General features: G+C 44.3%; 1 protein-coding gene across 2 annotated transcripts in view; it reads left to right on the top strand.

Moving 5' to 3' along the window:
• The window catches only part of WBP1L (WW domain binding protein 1 like), a 108,306-nt gene that overhangs the window by 77,798 nt on the left and 13,283 nt on the right, over positions 1–17,225 (top strand). For both annotated transcript variants that reach the window (XM_073596140.1, XM_073596141.1), the window contains exon 2: positions 13,606–13,708. In XM_073596140.1, the coding sequence (XP_073452241.1) occupies positions 13,606–13,708 (103 nt within the window). The remainder of the gene's footprint in view (positions 1–13,605; positions 13,709–17,225) is intronic.

Genomic DNA, 17,225 nt, shown 5'->3' with positions numbered 1-17,225 from the left:
AACGCCCTTTGGACAGAAGTCCACAGAAAAGTTTGTTTGAAGTCCGATCATGTGTATGAGGCTTTACAAGCAGCACCATTCTCTGCAATGGACCTGGCTAGATGAAGGGCTCTAAAGTACACAAGCTGAGACGCACCCAGTGCCTGTCATAGCAGTACTATATACAAAGTGTGTGTTTCCTTAGCAGGCCCTGGCATGTACTTTCATTTAGCACTTTGATCACCATCTATTAGGTGGCATGCTCTGGTACATGGCACATTGATTTATACCTAGAAGAGACTCACCTAGTATTGCAGCTTTTACGGTCATTGCCCATTGTAACAGCTGAATGTTATGGTTACAATGTGCCCATCCCTACAGCTGCTAAGCTGTCTGACATTATTTTAGCAGTAGAAGACATTCTGCCCTTTATCTCCATGTTGCTTTGTGTGCATTGAACTGTATTTATCATTGCTGCTGGAAAAAAAACTGACCCAAAGGGGGAGATTTACTAAAACTGTTGCACACAGAATCTGATGCAGCTGTGCATATTAACCAATTAGATTCTAGCTTCAGCTTGTTCAATTTTAGCTTTGACAATAAGCTTAGGTTCACATTGATGCAATTTGGATTGCAATTTGACATGCCAAATCAGCGGCTATTGCCGGCAATGGCACCATCCGAATCTGACTTTGGGGGCGATTTCAGAGACAGCTGTGTGGGTTTCTGCACAGATGTCTATACAAAATCGCACCCCGAAGTTGCCAAAAGTAGTACAGGAACTACTTTTGGGATTCGGTGTGGTGCCGCAAAGTTGGCGCTGCACCGATTCCCAAAAGTAGTTCCTGTACTGCTTTTGGCGACTTCGGGGTGCGATTTTGTATAGACACCTGTGCAGAAACCTGCACAGCTGTCTCTGAAATCGCCCCCGAAGTCGGACTGACATGCGGGTATGGAATCGTGTGAGTTCAGCTGAACTCCCACCAAAAAATGAATTCAACAGCTACAAATACTGTAGCTGCTGTCTTTTAATATTAGGACACTTGCCTGTCCAGGGATTTCGTAATTTCAGCACCCCAGCCGATTTTTCAATCCACTCTCTGGTCCTACCGCCGCCATTCCTTGTAAGGGAAACCAGCAATGAAGCCTTGCGGCTTCACAGCTGGGTTCCTTACTGGGCATGCGTGAAGAAAACTGCACTTTCTTAATGGCCTGGCGGTGTTGAAAGGAGGAAGGGGGCTGAACTTCCAGGGGACCCTCACCGAGAAGTGGGAACGGGTACCTGTCAGAAACCGGTACCCGTCCCCCCTGAAAGGTGCCACATGTGGCAGCGGAGGAAGCAAACAAGCGGAGCATCCCCTTTTTGGGTGGAGCTCTGCTTTAATAATTTTATATGCAAAGGTTTGCTTTAAAGCATGTAATCTTGTAAACCTCTCTACAGAGGTTCCTTTCATTCAGATATCTGGTCTGATGTACAAGTTCTAATATTAATCATTTCAGAACCACAGCTTTTGTTTGTTTCTATCTCTTTTCTCCCTAACTTCTTCAATATATATTTGTGCACAAAATCTTGCAAAATTGAGCAAACCTGGAATGAAGATTAGAATATATACATCCTGTATGTTTGTAAACTATGCCTGGAGGGGGGTATATAGGATTACAGGGGGTCCCCTACTTACAAACATCCGACTTACAAACGACTCCTACTTACAAACGGAGGGAGACAACAGGAAGTGAGATGAAATCTACCCCTAGGAAGGGAAATTCACTCCTGTAACAGTTAATATGGGAAAAAGGTGTCTCCACTGATGCTTTATCACCTATCCTTATTTCCCTAATAACCCCAAATTTTCAAAATCCAATTGTCATTGGGACAGAAAGTGAGGTGAAATCTTCTGAACAGGGGCACAGACAGCAAAACAAATGTTACAGGGGTGATAACCCTTCCCTATGCTATCTACAAAACTTAAAAATAGATTTTTTAGCTGGAGCTACACTTAAAAAATTTACCTGTTCCGACTTACAAACAGATTCAACTTAAGAACAAACCTAAAGTCCCTATCTTGTTTGTAACCCGGGGACCCCCTGTAGTTGGGTAGCAGCAGTGGTGTCCTAATGGCTATAGGCAGAGCTAATGTCCTGTGTCCCCCAATGGATGATCAAAGATAAAGATGAAAGTGTTAACTGGAAAAACTAGATGATGGCTTTTATCCTCTGCAGAAATGAAAGTGAGAATCTGAGAAACACATGTGTATGTAGAATCCATATTTACAAATTTCTCTGCGTCATTTAGACCCACGTTGAAGAATTAAAGGATGGAATGTTGGACTTTTACAGCCAGCACAGTGTCCAGGGGGAGTAGCAGATCATCTCCTTCCTGCGCTTCAGTATAATTGGATGACGACACTGGGAAATGCTCTTGTTTACCCATAAAGTGACTTGTGTGGCCATGTGGGATTCTTGTTTTCATCTTAAAGTCATTTCATCTCAAATGTTTTCGTCATCCGTTTCCCAGAGATTAAAAATAGAACAAATGGTTTGTCTTCAGTGGGAAAACATGGGGAGTATGAGTTGTGGCTGTGAATTTAATGAGAAAACAAGTACTAGATTAGTGGGGAATATAGGCCTGTTTATTGGAGTGTTGCTGAGATAGACCATGTATTTTATAGCAGTGTCACCAGTGATGTGTTCTTTGTCTTTGGTTCCCAATAAAACAGGTCATGTATATCAACTTAAAATAAAAAAAAAAAATAATTTTTGCCCTATGCAAACTGCTGGAAGTGTCAATACAAAGTTAATGACTCCCCAAGAGAGAGAGAGAATATTCTCTCTCTGTCTCTCTGTCTCTCTGTCTCTCTGTCTCTCTGTCTCTCTCTCTCTCTCTCTCTCTCTCTCTCTCTCTCTCTCTCTCTCTCTCTCTCTCTCTCTCGTTTGCATAGGGCAGTGTGCGATGCGGGAACCCGCAGTGGATTCGCAGGATTCCCGCATCGCACCAAAGTAAAGGAGACAGAACAGGAGCTGATCAAGGAAAGTGGGGAAAAGAAAGAAGAGCAAAGCAGCAGCTGAACATAAAAGAGCAACAGGCTGTGAACCAACAGGAGGGTGAAGGAGAGATTGGAAACTGTTCATGGCAGGAAGTGGACTGAGGCGAGACCCTTTGGCCATAGAACTTTGGGAGAGACAATTATTAAAGTAGAACTATAGGCAAAACTTCTTCCTTCGTGTATTTTTTTTTTTTTTTTATACTTTGGATTGAGCGAGGGAGGGTTATAACCCCTGTCGGTTTAAAATGTGTCCCCTTGGGGAGATTTACCTTCACTTCCTATCCTTTAGTCACATACGGAAGGGGGAGGAAATCACTGCAAATTAAAGAGGAAATAAAGCCTTTTTTTACTGACTTTTACCTATGGGTAAGCCTATAAATGAGGCTTACCTATAGGTAGTTCAAATATCACCTAACTGTGTATCGTTTTGGAGATATTTACATTACATGCAGCCAGTGACATCACTGGCGCATGCGCTCTGAAGGAACTGCCACCTGTGCCCTTCCTTCCCGCGGGAGTGACGTCGTCCTGGCTCCAGCCAGTCACAGAGCCCGCAAGACGGGTGAAGATGGAAGCAGCTGCAGCACTGACAACGCTCCGCTGGGACAGGTTCGTTCTTGGGTAGGTTTCACATAATGTGCTAGTATGCGATGCATACTAGCACATTATGACTTTGCAGGGGGGAAAAAAAAACATCCAGTGGTATACAACCGCTTTAAGGGAATTCCTTGGGGACCCCCAGGTCACCAGAAGTGTTCCTATTGGAAAATTTTCCCCCTCTTACTTTTCTGGGGACAGCCCCGAAATTTGGGATTTTCTTTTACTTTCATTTTCAATGATAAGCAGGACAAATAGAGAAGGTAAATCTCCCTAACAAGGACACAGATAGCAATAAAAACTAATAGGTGTTCTAATCACTCTCCACTATCCAAAACTAACAAAAAAGTTTTCCCCAGTTGTCTTCCAGGACAGCCCTTGAGAGATGGAGTCCCTCCCATTGACCCAGGAAACACATTGCCAACAGTTCAAAAGGCGGTCCCTCAGGTCCCTGGTCAGTCATTTTGTGTTTCCTCCGTCGGAGGAGCATGTTGCCAGGAACCAGGAGAGGGACTCTATCTCTCAGGGGCTGCCTGAGGGGAGCAGAGCCGCACAGGGGGACCGGGTCCTATCCACCGGCTCCAGGTTAGTCCTACCTTAAATCTTTTGGGCTCGGGTACCGTCCGGCTGAAAAGGAGCAGACCCACCACCCCCCTCTTTCCAGTGCCGAGGTGGCCAGTGGCAGGTTGGTGCAGGTTCCCCCCAGGAGCAGTGAAGATGGATTCTCCCATCACAGCTCCTTGCTGCAATAGCGGTGGGGGTCGGAGATGCCGAGCGTCATTTCCGGCGGAACCGCGTCATCCTGTGTGCCGAGACTTCCGGTTCCGGGTCTCTAGAGGCACAAGGAGGAGGGGAAATCCCACGCTGGGCCTACAAATCCCGACCAGCGTCCAGCTATACTGGACTAGCGGCGGGATCCGGAGCTCGTGAGGGGGACCATGGAAGCTATTTCCCAGGACACTCCGGTGGATGCAGGCACAAGCCAAACCCAGGTAAGCTGCTGGGCAAGCCCTTGCTGTGTTTTTTTTCTGGGTTTTGTTGTAAGGCTGGGATTTGTAGTACCCCATGTTGGTGGTTACCTCACAGTCCTGGGTTTATGCAGTGGTGGTTGCAGCACAGGTGTTTTTAATGAGAGTTAAAAAGGTTCTCTGATGCTAAGATAGTTTATTCTTTATTTAAGGTTAAGGAAGCTCCAAGGGAAGACAAGTCAGGCTGCAAAAAATGCCCTAATTGTGGAAATAAGTTGTCCTCAGGCTCTAACAAAGCCCTATGCAAGCAGTGTATTGCAGGCTTACTTAAAACAGAGGCAGACTCTCCCTTGGCAAAATTCCTTGGCTCCTTTAAAGATGAAATGGCATCAACCTTTAAATCTCTCCGCGAGTTAATCGCAGATGTAAACACGTCCGCTTCCACCAGTAAAACAGCTGCGATTCCCTCCTCACATGCCTTACAACACCCAGTTCTGGGGAGCCCCGTGTAGTCAGGGAGCATAGCCCCGTGTTAGTTAGCCCTGAATCCTCTGACGCAGATCAGGATGAGGATCAGGCTGTAGCTAACAAAGCAGCAAAATACAAGCTGTCTCTGGAGGATGTAGACGAGCTGTTGAGCGCTATTTATGATACGCTGGAAATCGATGAGGAAGAAACTCAATTGACCAGACATGATAAAATGTATGAGGCTCTGGGGAAAAAGAAAGCTAAGGTATTCCCTATACATAATGTGCTTTCTGACCTTGTCGGCAAGGAGTGGGCCGAGCCGGAAAAAAAAGTCTTCTTTCCTAATTCCCTCAAAAGAAGATTCCCCTTTGATGAGAGCCTAGAGGCTGTCTGGAATAAGAATCCTAAACTAGACGCCCCTCTGTCCAAAGTCTCAAAACAGTCTGACCTTGCTTTTGAGGATATGGGTCATTTAAAGGACCCAATGGACAGAAAAACAGACATAGTTTTAAAGAGGGCCTGGGATGCTTCTATGGCAGGCCTAAAACCAGCTCTAGCCACTTCTTGTGTTGTTAGGAATCTGGAGTTCTGGTTGTCTCAACTAGAGGAACACTTAAAAGCAGGCACGCCTAGGGGGGAGCTCTTGAAAACCTTCCCTATGCTTTTCAAGGCAACAAGTTTAATTTCTGACGCTTCCACCGACGCCGTAAAATTTACGGCTAAAGCCGCAGCGATTTCTGTCACAGCCAGGAGGTCAGTATGGATGAAAACTTGGGGGGGGACACGGCTTCCAAAACACGCCTGTGTAGTGTCCCCTTTACAGGAGACCTAGTCTTCGGGCCTGAATTAGATACCGCCTTAGAGAGAGCGGCAGATAAAAAAAAAAACCTTTCCCATTAAAAAGAAAAATTTTCAAAGAAAATGTTTTCGTCCCGCAAAGGAGAAGGAGTTCAAACCCAAAAAGCACTGGACAGGACAAAAAGGGAAAGGAAAAGGGGGCATACTTTTTAACCGCCCCCAATTCAAACCCTAAACCCCAGTGACATCAGGGTTCCCGTGGGAGGAAGGTTAGTGAATTTTCTCCCACAGTGGGAAAAGATAACCTCAAACGAGTTTGTCTTAAACATTATAAAAAGAGGGTATGCGCTGGAATTTCACAGCGATTCACCCTCAAAGTTTCTTGTGACAAAGCTTCCAAGACACTCAGAGAAGGCCAAGGCCTTACCTCTGTTAACAGGGGAAATGGTGGATCAAGAGGTATTGACACCAGTCCCTATTCAGGAACAGGGGGACGGTTTTTACTCGCACATTTTTGTGGTAAAAAAGCCATCTGGGAAGTTCAGACTAATCATGAACCTCCGACCTCTGAACCACTCCATCCGATACAAAAAATTCCGGATGGAGTCCATTTACTCCATCCGGAGTACCATTTACTCCATCCATTTACTCCATATAAGGAATCTTCTCCAAAAAGAGGTGTTCATGGCTACCCTGGATTTAAGGAACGCCTATCTGCATATCCCGATAAGGAAGGAATGCCAGAAATGTCTTCGGATGGCGATCCAGATAGACACCAAAATTTATCATTTCCAATGCAGAGCACTTCCCTTCGGACTGTCATCCTCCCCGAGAATCTTTACCAAGGTTCTCGGGGAGGCATTAGTTCCATTAAGACTACAGTCAGTCTCGATTATTCCATATCTAGACGACATACTCCTCACGGCCCTTTCGGAGAAACAACTTCGTCGGGACCTAGAGTTTACACAGCTCAGCCTGAGGCAGTTGGGGTGGATAGTCAGTCTGGAAAAGTCCAAGACTACCCCAACACAGGAAATTTTGTACTTGGGGTACAAGATCCTGTCAGTAGAGCAGAGGATAGTCCTGCCGGAAGAAAAGATATTGAATCTGTGGCAGAGAATGTCTTTTCTTCAAAGCAGCGCCAAATGTACAGTGAGGGAGGCGATGTCGGTCTTAGGACTTATGACAGCAGCCATTCCAGCTGTACAATGGGCCAGGTTCCACCAAAGAGACCTTCAGAGGTTTCTGTTGGAACAATTAAAAGAGAAGGATCTGGAAGAAGAGGTTTCAATCCCCACCAGAGTAAAGCGTTCCCTCTGGTGGTGGAAGGAGACAGAGAATTTAAACAAAGGGGTTCTCTGGATCTCTCCTGTCACATCCATACTAACTACGGATGCGAGTAGCTGGGGCTGGGCAGCCCACCTCAACTCAGACTGGGCACAAGGCAGGTGGATGTCAGAGGAGAAACTTCTCTCGTCAAATTGGAAGGAGATAACAGCTGTCCTCAGGGCTCTGTTATTCTTTCAGAATACAATACAAGGTCATCATTTAAGGGTCCATTCAGACAATATGACGGCTGTAGCTTATATAAACAAGCAAGGAGGCACCAGAAGTCATCGACTAATGTTGGGACCAGTCACATATTTCAATGGGCAGAATCCAATCTAGCATCCATCTCTGCAATTCACCTGAAAAGGGAGCTGGACAACACTGCGGATTTCTTGAGTCGACAACGAGTGTCGAATCAAGAATGGTCTCTACACCCGGAAGTGTTCAACTACATAGCAGCTTACTGGGGAAAACCAGTAGTGGACCTGTTTGCAAACAAGGAGAATGCAAAAGTTCAAAATTTTTGCTCGCTACACCCAGGAGATCAGCCCTGGGCAGTAGACGACTTACAGACCCCATGGACCTTCAGCTTAGCGTATGCATTTCCTCCGCTTCACCTCATCCCAAGGGTTTTAGCGAAGTTTCTAGTCGAGGAAACGTGTTTAATCTTAGTGGCACCGTATTGGCCCAAGAGACCATGGTTCACAACTTTGCTACGGTTGACAGACCAACCTCCTCTGAGCAAGGGCCTGACTGATAGAGTGATTCAGACCCTGCTACAGAGTAGAAAACCTGTCACTCAAGCCATTTACAGGAAGGTATGGAGAAAATTTAACAGCTGGTTGAACAGCCGAGGTGAGGTAAACGGATACAGCAAATATCCTACAGTTTCTCCAGGAGGGGATAGACAAAGGGCTAACTCCTAGTACTATTAAGGTCCAGATAGCGGCCTTAAGTGTGTACTTAGAGAAAAGGTTGCAAGAAGATCCTTTCATTGCTAGGTTCTGTAAATTAATCTCCAGACGCAAACCAGTTAGAGTTAACATCGCCCCATCCTGGGATCTATCAGTCGTTCTAAAGGCATTTTTGGAGTCACCTTTTGAACCTATCTCAGAGGCCTCTCTAAGACTGGTCACTTTCAAGACAGTACTACTTGTGGCAATCACTTCAGCACGCAGAGTTAGTGAAATCCAAGCTCTCTCTGTCAGAGAGCCATTCCTCCAAATTCTAGAAGACAGAGTCATCCTAAAGAGAGACCCTGGGTTCTTACCAAAGGTGGCATCTAATTTCCATAGGTCACAAGATATTGTCCTCCCTTCTTTCTGTCAGGAGGCTTCAAACGAGAAAGAAAAGCGTTTTCATTTATTAGATGTGAGGAAGTGTATCCTAGAGTATCTTAGGGTAACCAATCCATTCAGAATCTCAGATTCACTTTTTGTTCTTTTTTCCGGACATCGTAAGGGGCAAAGAGCTTCTAAAGTCACCATAGCTAGGTGGATTAGGCTAGCTATAGCAGAGGGTTATAAGACAGTAAACAAAGATCCTCCTGGGGGTATTAAAGCCCACTCCACAAGGGCATTATCAGCATCCTGGGCAGAAAGAGCTGGTGCCACCCCGGAGCAAATATGTAAAGCAGCCACGTGGTCAAGCTTTTCCACCATTACAAGGCATTATCGACTAGACTTAATGTCCAGTCAGGATCAGGCTTTTGGGAGAAAAGTTCTCCAAGCCGTGGTCCCCCCCCTAATCTGGTGAGTACTTGGGGATCCTCTCAAGGGCTGTCCTGGAAGACAAATGGGGAAAACTGGAGTTACACTTACCGGTAACTCCTTTTCCAGTGGTCTTCCAGGACAGCACGATCCCACCCTTTTTTTGTTTATGTTAATATACTAACATTATTACCTGTTATGGTTTTGTTTTTACAGTTCCATCCTTCGGTTCTTGGTAAATGACTGACCAGGGACCTGAGGGACCGCCTTTTGAACTGTTGGCAATGTGTTTCCTGGGTCCATGGGAGGGACTCCATCTCTCAAGGGCTGTCCTGGAAGACCACTGGAAAAGGAGTTACCGGTAAGTCTAACTCCAGTTTTCAATCCCATGGCGTGTATGTCAACTTCTGAGCACCAGCTACCCAGTCCATGCAGGTTAATTCCGGAGCACTTGATACCCAATATATGTGATTTAACCTCTCTGCGCCTATTCTTCTATTTTTATGTGCATCAATCTCTCTGATACAAGTACCCAGTCAGCGTTTATCTACCCTCAGCCCCCAGCACACATACGATAATCTCTTACATTTATTTAGTGCGCCATGCCAGATATCAGTCTTTCTTCTCCGCTGACCCTGGTCCAGTGGGAATCTCAGGTCTGTTGCTCCATTCACTGTTTCAACATACTCCAGCAACCCAGCCCTGCCTAATCTCCCATGCCCACAGCCCTACCTCCACTGTTCTGGATTCTTTCACATTGTCACTGCTAATAACCTGATTACATTTTACACTCTTTATCATCTTCCATTGCCCCCAATTCCACTGACACACTCCTCCTCCTGTTTCAGTATCCTCCCCTCCACCTCATGTACACTGTTGCTGGTAAACGGACGTTTAGGCCCGGTTCATACTGCTAAGATGCCAGACATTGCGCGTGATTCGCAGCGCACTGCTGTTCACATCACATGCGATGTCTGTGCGATGCGATTTCAGCCATACGCATTCGGTCCAAAAACGCACAGGACCCTTTTTTTGTTCGGACCAGAATCAGATCACATGTGTGTTCACACCTGTGCGATCCGATTCATGTCCGAACTGTCAGTTCGCAGTGTGATTATGCAAGCTGATCTGGGGGTGTCGTTAGCAATGTATTGACACTCCCCAGCAGTTCGCATATGGCAGCGTGAACTGCCGTGCGATGCGGGAGCCCCCAGTGGATTTGCAGGATTCTCGCTTCGCACCACTGTGAACCGGGCCTTAGCAGTTGGGCGTTTTTTTCAGCTGCCCCTGAACTCTCCTCTGTTATCTTATCAGTACATAAAAAATATACACAGGGTCGTTTATAATAGTTTCTAGGCAGTTGAGTTTGGAAAGCAAAAAAATGTGTTCAGGATAGATTTTCAGAGGCATTTGAAACGGCAAATGCCTTTGAGAAAAAAAATAAACGCTTCTGCTGCTGTTCTATAATTATTTACTTTTGTAAATGGGTGCCAGATGCATTATGGGATGCATTTCTCTATCCCGGTCATTTCACATATTTGGCTTTGACCTCCATATCCCATTCCTGTAAATACTGCTCCCTGTCATACCCTCCACTCCAGTCTCCTGAACATACTGCCTACTGTCATTCCTTCTGCACTCCTTTCTTGCACATACTGTCTGCTGTCACTCCCTGTGCACTCCCCTCTTGCACATGCTGTCCCTTGTTAGAGGAGCTTCAGGCTCCCCCTCAAAATGTTAAATCAGCAGCTACAAATACTGTAGCTGCTGACTTTTAATATAAGGAAACTTGCTTGTCGAGTGATCCAGCTAAGTCCTCACCCGAGCCGTTTTCTTCAATCGGCTTTGGGTACAGGCATCGGCATCTCAAGTAAGGTAAATAGGCACTGGAGCCTTACAGCTTCCCAGCCGGTTTCCTACTGCACAAGCCGCGCTGTGCCTTGTAAATGGTCCCATAGTCTGCTGGAACTTGCAATGTGTCCCAGAAGACTGTGGGGAAAGGACTTTCGACTCAGACCGCCAAATGTTGCAGTGGAGAGTGGAGAATTCAAACAAGCGGGCCATAGATGTATTGAAATTTGGCTGGTTCAGCAGAGACCAGCTGAATTTCAATCCATCTATGGCTTCCCATTTGAGAGAATTCAATTTGATGGACTTCTCTTGAGCAGGACTGTTGGAATAATTTCACTTGATCAGCACCTGCAGACAATCGGCTGGCTATATTGGTGTTGCATTCTAGGCAACCATGACATGGACTATTAAATGGCCAATTCTGTGCTATTTTTTGCAAAGGCCCTCCTGAAGCTCTACTGCAGTATTAGTTTTATTCCTTTTTTAGATGTTCTCAGTCCAAAATGGATCCTTCGCTGTACAGAGGTGACCAAACTCAGGTTAGAAAAATAACGCTTGTAAGTGTTGTGGTAGCCACAAATGACCCAAGGTAAACACCATTCTGGGATAATGCAGTGTATTGCCTGTTGTTCCCTAGGAGAAAACCAGAGTCCAATCAATACACTGCCCCAATTTTAGTGGCAGTGTGAAGCTGTAGAAGCATGCGTCTTTTATATTCCATTTGTTCCTACAAAAATATACAATACAGAAAGTTATGAGTCCTGTTGGGTTCTCCTGGCACAGAGACTAAACACCCAACAATGAGAAATGCTGTCTGTATCTAACTGTGCCGCTAGCAGTCTTGTTATGATCCCCTATAAAGTTGACACTGACAGATTTAAAGGGCAAAAATTGTGGATTAGAACTTGCAGCACTCTTCATGTAGCCCACAACTTCCACTGTGAACTCTTACCTTGTGGTGTTGTGAAACTCCTAGTACTCTAGTACTCTGTTAATAATTTATCTTTGTACTTGGAGTCCTCTAATATGCATGTTTTAGGGTACATAGACATGCCTCACTTACAATGCATTTGCTGCAAGGTAAAAGCACACTCATGAAATTAGGTGCCTTCTGACATCTGATGATCACCATGTTTCAAGTGTGCCACAGGGTAGGTGTTATGATGTGCATATCATTAGTCGGACATTCTCAAGCCTGCCTTTGGGTTTGTACATGACTAAATCCATAGATTTGTGACAAGGAAGGGTTTGTAGCCTTGTGTTCAATGTTTGTTTCCAGCTATGGGTTTTTGTGTTACAGATTAGCAAAATTTAGCCTGCTTTAAATTACCTGGCTTGTACCGAAAATGCATAGTTAGTGTGTTTTGATGGCCCAACTTCGTGCAAACTAAAGGCACAACGTGTTTTTGTTTTTTTCTGTAATCGCTCTCTCCATTGTTCGTGTAATGAGGCGTCACATATTAAAGGCTAAGTTCACCTCCCCCCCCCCCCTAAAGTACAGCTTTCCTATGAACCAATATACCATTCATGTACCACTGTTGCAGAAAAGAAAAAGCTGTCCCTATGTTCTGGAGCTGGCCTCACCTCAGCCTCTATAGAAAAGTCCTCCGTGTCTTCCTGGTATCCGTCTTGCAGGACAACAGAGCTGTTAGTAGACTGAGGAAGTTCTTCAACAGTTCACATCGTTAAGCTCTTGCCCTCCTCTTCCAGGAGATTTTTCTCCCCACCTCTTGAATAACTTGGTTCAGCCCAGTGCTGCGGTGCTTTCTAAAACCTTTGGAAGTATAGATTGCTACATTCTATCCCAAAGACATAAAGACCTTGGTTACTAGTGAAAATTGAGAGGATAAAACTCAAGAGTAGTTAACCCCAACCCCCCCCAGTTTTCTACTATAACAGCCTCCACTCTTTTCGGAAAGCGTACCACAAGATTTTGGACTTTTGTCTGTGATCATTCATGCTCTTTCACCCAGAGGAGGATTTGTGAGGTTGAGTTTTGATCTTTGATATATATATATAGATATATATATATATATATATATATATATATCTATATATATATATATATATATATATATATCTATATATATATATATATATATATATACAGAGAGAGAGAGAATTTGCAAAGCTATTCACACAGAGAAAGTGCATGTTCATTTGTTCTCTGCAAATAGTGCAAATAAAGGAATGTAAATAGGCCATATCCTGTGCTTTGCAAATCTAAATGTTTTATTCGAAAAAATGCTGCATTTGACCACTAGATGGCGCTAGGTATTGTACAAAATTCCTAGCCCCATCTAATGGCTAAATGCAGTATTTTCAATTCAAAGGCTAAGTGTACCTTTTGAACATTGTTACAACTGCATTTCGCAGCCATGGTCGCATGTAAAATCGGCTTGGCTCTGTGAAGCTCCGCCCACACAGCCCCATCATTTGTTCACAGGGATCTATGAATGAACAAATCCCGACTGCCATCGTGGCAGACAACTCCACTGATCGCCGGTGCAATGCTTTGCAGGCTCATGTAAGGAAAAAAAATGCACTTTTTTTTTTTTCATTTTCTGCAAAAATGTTTGTATTTTTTTTTGTTTTTTTTTTTCATAAAGATGAACTTATCCTTTTTAAAGCCATTATTTTGTAACAGCACAGGACATAGACTGTTTACGTTTTTTTTTTTTTTTTTTTTTTTGTTTTTTTTTGTACATGCATTTTCACTGGGTGAATGACAATGCAAATTCTTTAAGCCCATGGTGTTTTTAAACAGCTTATTCAAGTAAACAATTACAGTTTCATAAACACTATTCAAAAATAGATGTTCGTTACCTGACCTTTTTTGTCTTTTATTTTTTTTTTACTTAGGATAAGGAAACCTGCATTGGACTAAACAATCAGAGTTACATATGTGACACGGGTCACTGCTGTGGACAATCTCAGTGCTGCAACTACTACTATGAGCTATGGTGTAAGTCTGCATTTGTTTCATTTTCTATTTTTTTTTTCTGCATAGTATAAAACAATGATGCCCAGGCAGGCTCTCTGATGTCTCTATGGACCTCTAGTGTAAAAGATTACCACTGTATACTTTCTTCATATTTGTATGTCCAGCTTATTGTTCAGATATTACTTCTTTATCTAAAAACTAAGCATTGCAAAAAAAGCATGGTCTGCTTAGCTGTAGAACTTTAAATCTGAACCCTAGTTTTGCCTAAAATTACGCATTTGTGACACAGTCTGATATTCCACATGTGCTAAGGTAACCATTTTTCAAAAGGAAATGGAGACACTATTGACCTCGCCCACTGTTACCACACCCAAAATACGCACCCCCATTTGAAGCCACACTGCAAAACTCTGAGCCCATTTTTAACATGCCCTGAAACAATTGGTCACAGACTTTTAGAACAAGTCAGTCATTCAAGATATAAGGACAAAATGCTTTGGGCACAATGAGAAGGACAATTGTGGGTGTGGTTGAATTTTACTTGCTGTAGGAGGGGCTTAAAGGGGTATGGGTAAATAAAATCTTAGCCTATGCTGCTATGAGTCGAGAGTGTGTAGGGAAGAGTGTTTAGGAGTCAGGAGTAAGTAATGCAGAGAAACTAGAGATCAGAAGTATGTAACACAGAGAGTGAGAGAAGTAAGCAAAGCCGAGGTCAGGAATATGTAATGCAAGACTGTAGGGTTAGGAGTAAGTAATGCCCAGAGTGCGGAGCTCAGACGTAAAGCACAGAGGTCAGAATTAAGTAACACAGAGTGCAGGGGTCAGGAGAAGTAATGCAGAAGTTGGTAGTAAGAAATGCAGAGAGAGCGGAGGTCACGTCAGGAGAATGTGGAGAAAGTAAAGCGCAGAGATCAGGATTAGGTAATGCATGGAAAGCAGAGGTCAGGAGTAAGTAACACTCAGAATGCAGAGGTCAGGAGTAAGTAACACTCAGAATGCAGAGGTCAGGTCATTAAGTAATGCACAGAGTGTAAGATAATAAATGCAGCTGCATTATATTTAACAGTGGCAGCTGGTGCTCAATGTTTTGCTGGGGGGGGCAAACAAACCTGCCCCCCTCACTCGCACTAATGACACAACCCCCCCAGCCGCCCCCCCCCCCATGGGAAAATGACGGAAAGGCAGCGTTCGGAGGCCTTACCTTAGGAGGCAGATGACAAGGAGCCAGGGTAGGGCTGCTGCTCCTCGCTCAAGCTTGCTGAAGGAAGAGCCGGGGCCGTTGCTTCGCCTCCTGGCCAAACAAGAAGTGGGTCCTGTGACCTGATTGCCAGCGAGTCCTAAGACCCGCTTCCTGATTGGCTGGGAGGAGAATCAGGAAGACAATAGTGAATATTAATTTCCTATAGTCACACAACTGGGTGGGCTTAGAGCTCAGTCCTCTGCACCCCGAGTCCACCCTTTTTTGAAGCCAATTAGAGCTGTAGGCTCTAATCATATGCTTAAAAAAAAAAACCCATTCACATCCATGTGTCCAGCGCCCTGCATGTAGATTAGGGGCCGGGCGCATGGATTGGGGGGGGGGGGGGGGCATTCCTTATGAATGTGACGCCACTGATATTTAAATCCTAAAATACTCATCCCTTGGCTTGTTGGCTCACTGGTTACTCCTTGTTTCCCCACATGAAAGTCCAGTGTCTTTATTCCACCCTCCCCTATCTCTTTCCCAGTCAAACCATAAGGTAGACATCACAACTGTGTGCATCCCCACCATTGTCCCTGGGCACCTTGCAACTTGAGTGCCTTGCAGTGTGCAGGCAACAGTTCAACAGTCAGTTGTTGAAGTTCTGCTGTACAACACTGAGAATCATAGACCGACTCCAGGAAAAAAATGATACAGGAGGATAGGAAAGCTTGCAATCTAAGAGTTAGTGTCGCGGACGCAAAGTACGTTTCCCAGCTGCCCGTTGTGCAGTAGGTCAGAATGTGCAATTTTCCCCATGAAGTGCACTTTTCTAATCCAAGCTGGAGATGCTTTTTAGCAAAGGTTCCTAGCACAGGTAAACTAAATGTAATCATTAAAAAATAAAACTTGCATGTCTTACACATATAAGATACATTTCCAGCTTTTATTAAGAGCAAGCAGCAGAGTAGTTACATCACCAAATCTCCTGAAACTATATGAGAGGTAGCAGTACCTTAGATCTCACACTTCAGATACACAGGTATGAGGCTGTAGGGACCTAGGAGTACCCAGGCATCCTCACATATCAGGAATCACACTGCTATTATTCAGAAGGAGTTTCAGATGAAAGGTTACTGCTTAGGGCAAAATTAACTAAAGTGAAAATCTGCTAAGTTGAAAGGAACATCTAGAAATGTTAGGTTCTCCTTTTTAAATGTAGGGAAGATGGCCAAAGCAACTACATTTCTGAAAATATCCCACAGTGTCCTATTTGTCTCTCCCCTTATTCTGCAATGATTTTGGACCTCTGGGGTTGTTGGTTTTAGAAGGGGGAATGCAGAGTTTGGTAGAACGTGACCTATGTAACATGATGAGCTGTTAAAGACAGGCAGCAGTTCTTATAAACAGACTTTTTCTCCAGCCGCCTTGCGTGTGTGGTGGGTGTAAAAGTATTTGGATGTTCAGTTCTGGTAAACAAGACTTGACAGTTCCAGACATCTCTCCTGATCAGCAAACTGTTTCGACTTGCTATAAACATGTTCTCAGGAATAATATTCGATTGCCCTCTGCAGTTATCACTGGCACTCCAGTTCACATTCATGCGGCCAGGGATTAAAGAATATGATACAGCAGCAGGTGGGGAAGATGTGTATAAAAGTAGATCCTGTGCTGTATGTGGAAGAATTTCCTCCAGCTCCACCAGGACTAGGTTGGAGGGGCACAATCAGTGGAATGTATGAAATACAGGTTCACCGAAATGTCAACCTGGAACTCAATCATTTATATTTATAATGCAAAGATATTCAGGCTGCTTTCCCTAATCCAGGATTCATCAGAGAGGAAGGAGTCTGTTCTTGTATGTAGTAAATAATGCAGATTTACTAATACTTTACCATGGAGCACAATTCCTACAAAATTGCAGTTGCTAGAAAAGTAGTTGTGCTTTTTCCTCTACTCTTTTTACAGAGAATATATAGAATGGATCCAAACAACAAGATCAGTTGCTGTGTTAAAAATGGAAATACAGTAAGCAACTGCAGCTGTGCAAAAAATGACTCTTAAGTTAAAGTGATATTAAAGGCAGATTTAAAAAAAATAACAAACATGTCATACTTTCCTGCTCTGTGCAATAGTTTCTTTTTGTGTCCCTCACCCCGGTGCTCCTGCCGAGTGTCCCCATAGCAAAGCAGCTTGCAATGGGGGTACCTGAGCAGGCTCTCTCCTGAGTCACGGTTATGTGCGTCCATTCACACATTCTCACATGCTCGGCCCCCTGCTCTCTCCTCATTGGCTCACTGGCTGTGATCGACAGTAGTCTCAGCTGATGAGGAGGAAGAGACCAGACAGAGCTGCTGC

This window comes from Aquarana catesbeiana, linkage group LG08, assembly GCF_042186555.1.
Source record: "Aquarana catesbeiana isolate 2022-GZ linkage group LG08, ASM4218655v1, whole genome shotgun sequence".
NCBI classification, from domain to species: domain Eukaryota; kingdom Metazoa; phylum Chordata; class Amphibia; order Anura; family Ranidae; genus Aquarana; species Aquarana catesbeiana.
The sequence above is the reverse complement of the archived record's forward strand: the minus strand, read 5'-3'. Positions and strand labels throughout refer to the sequence as shown.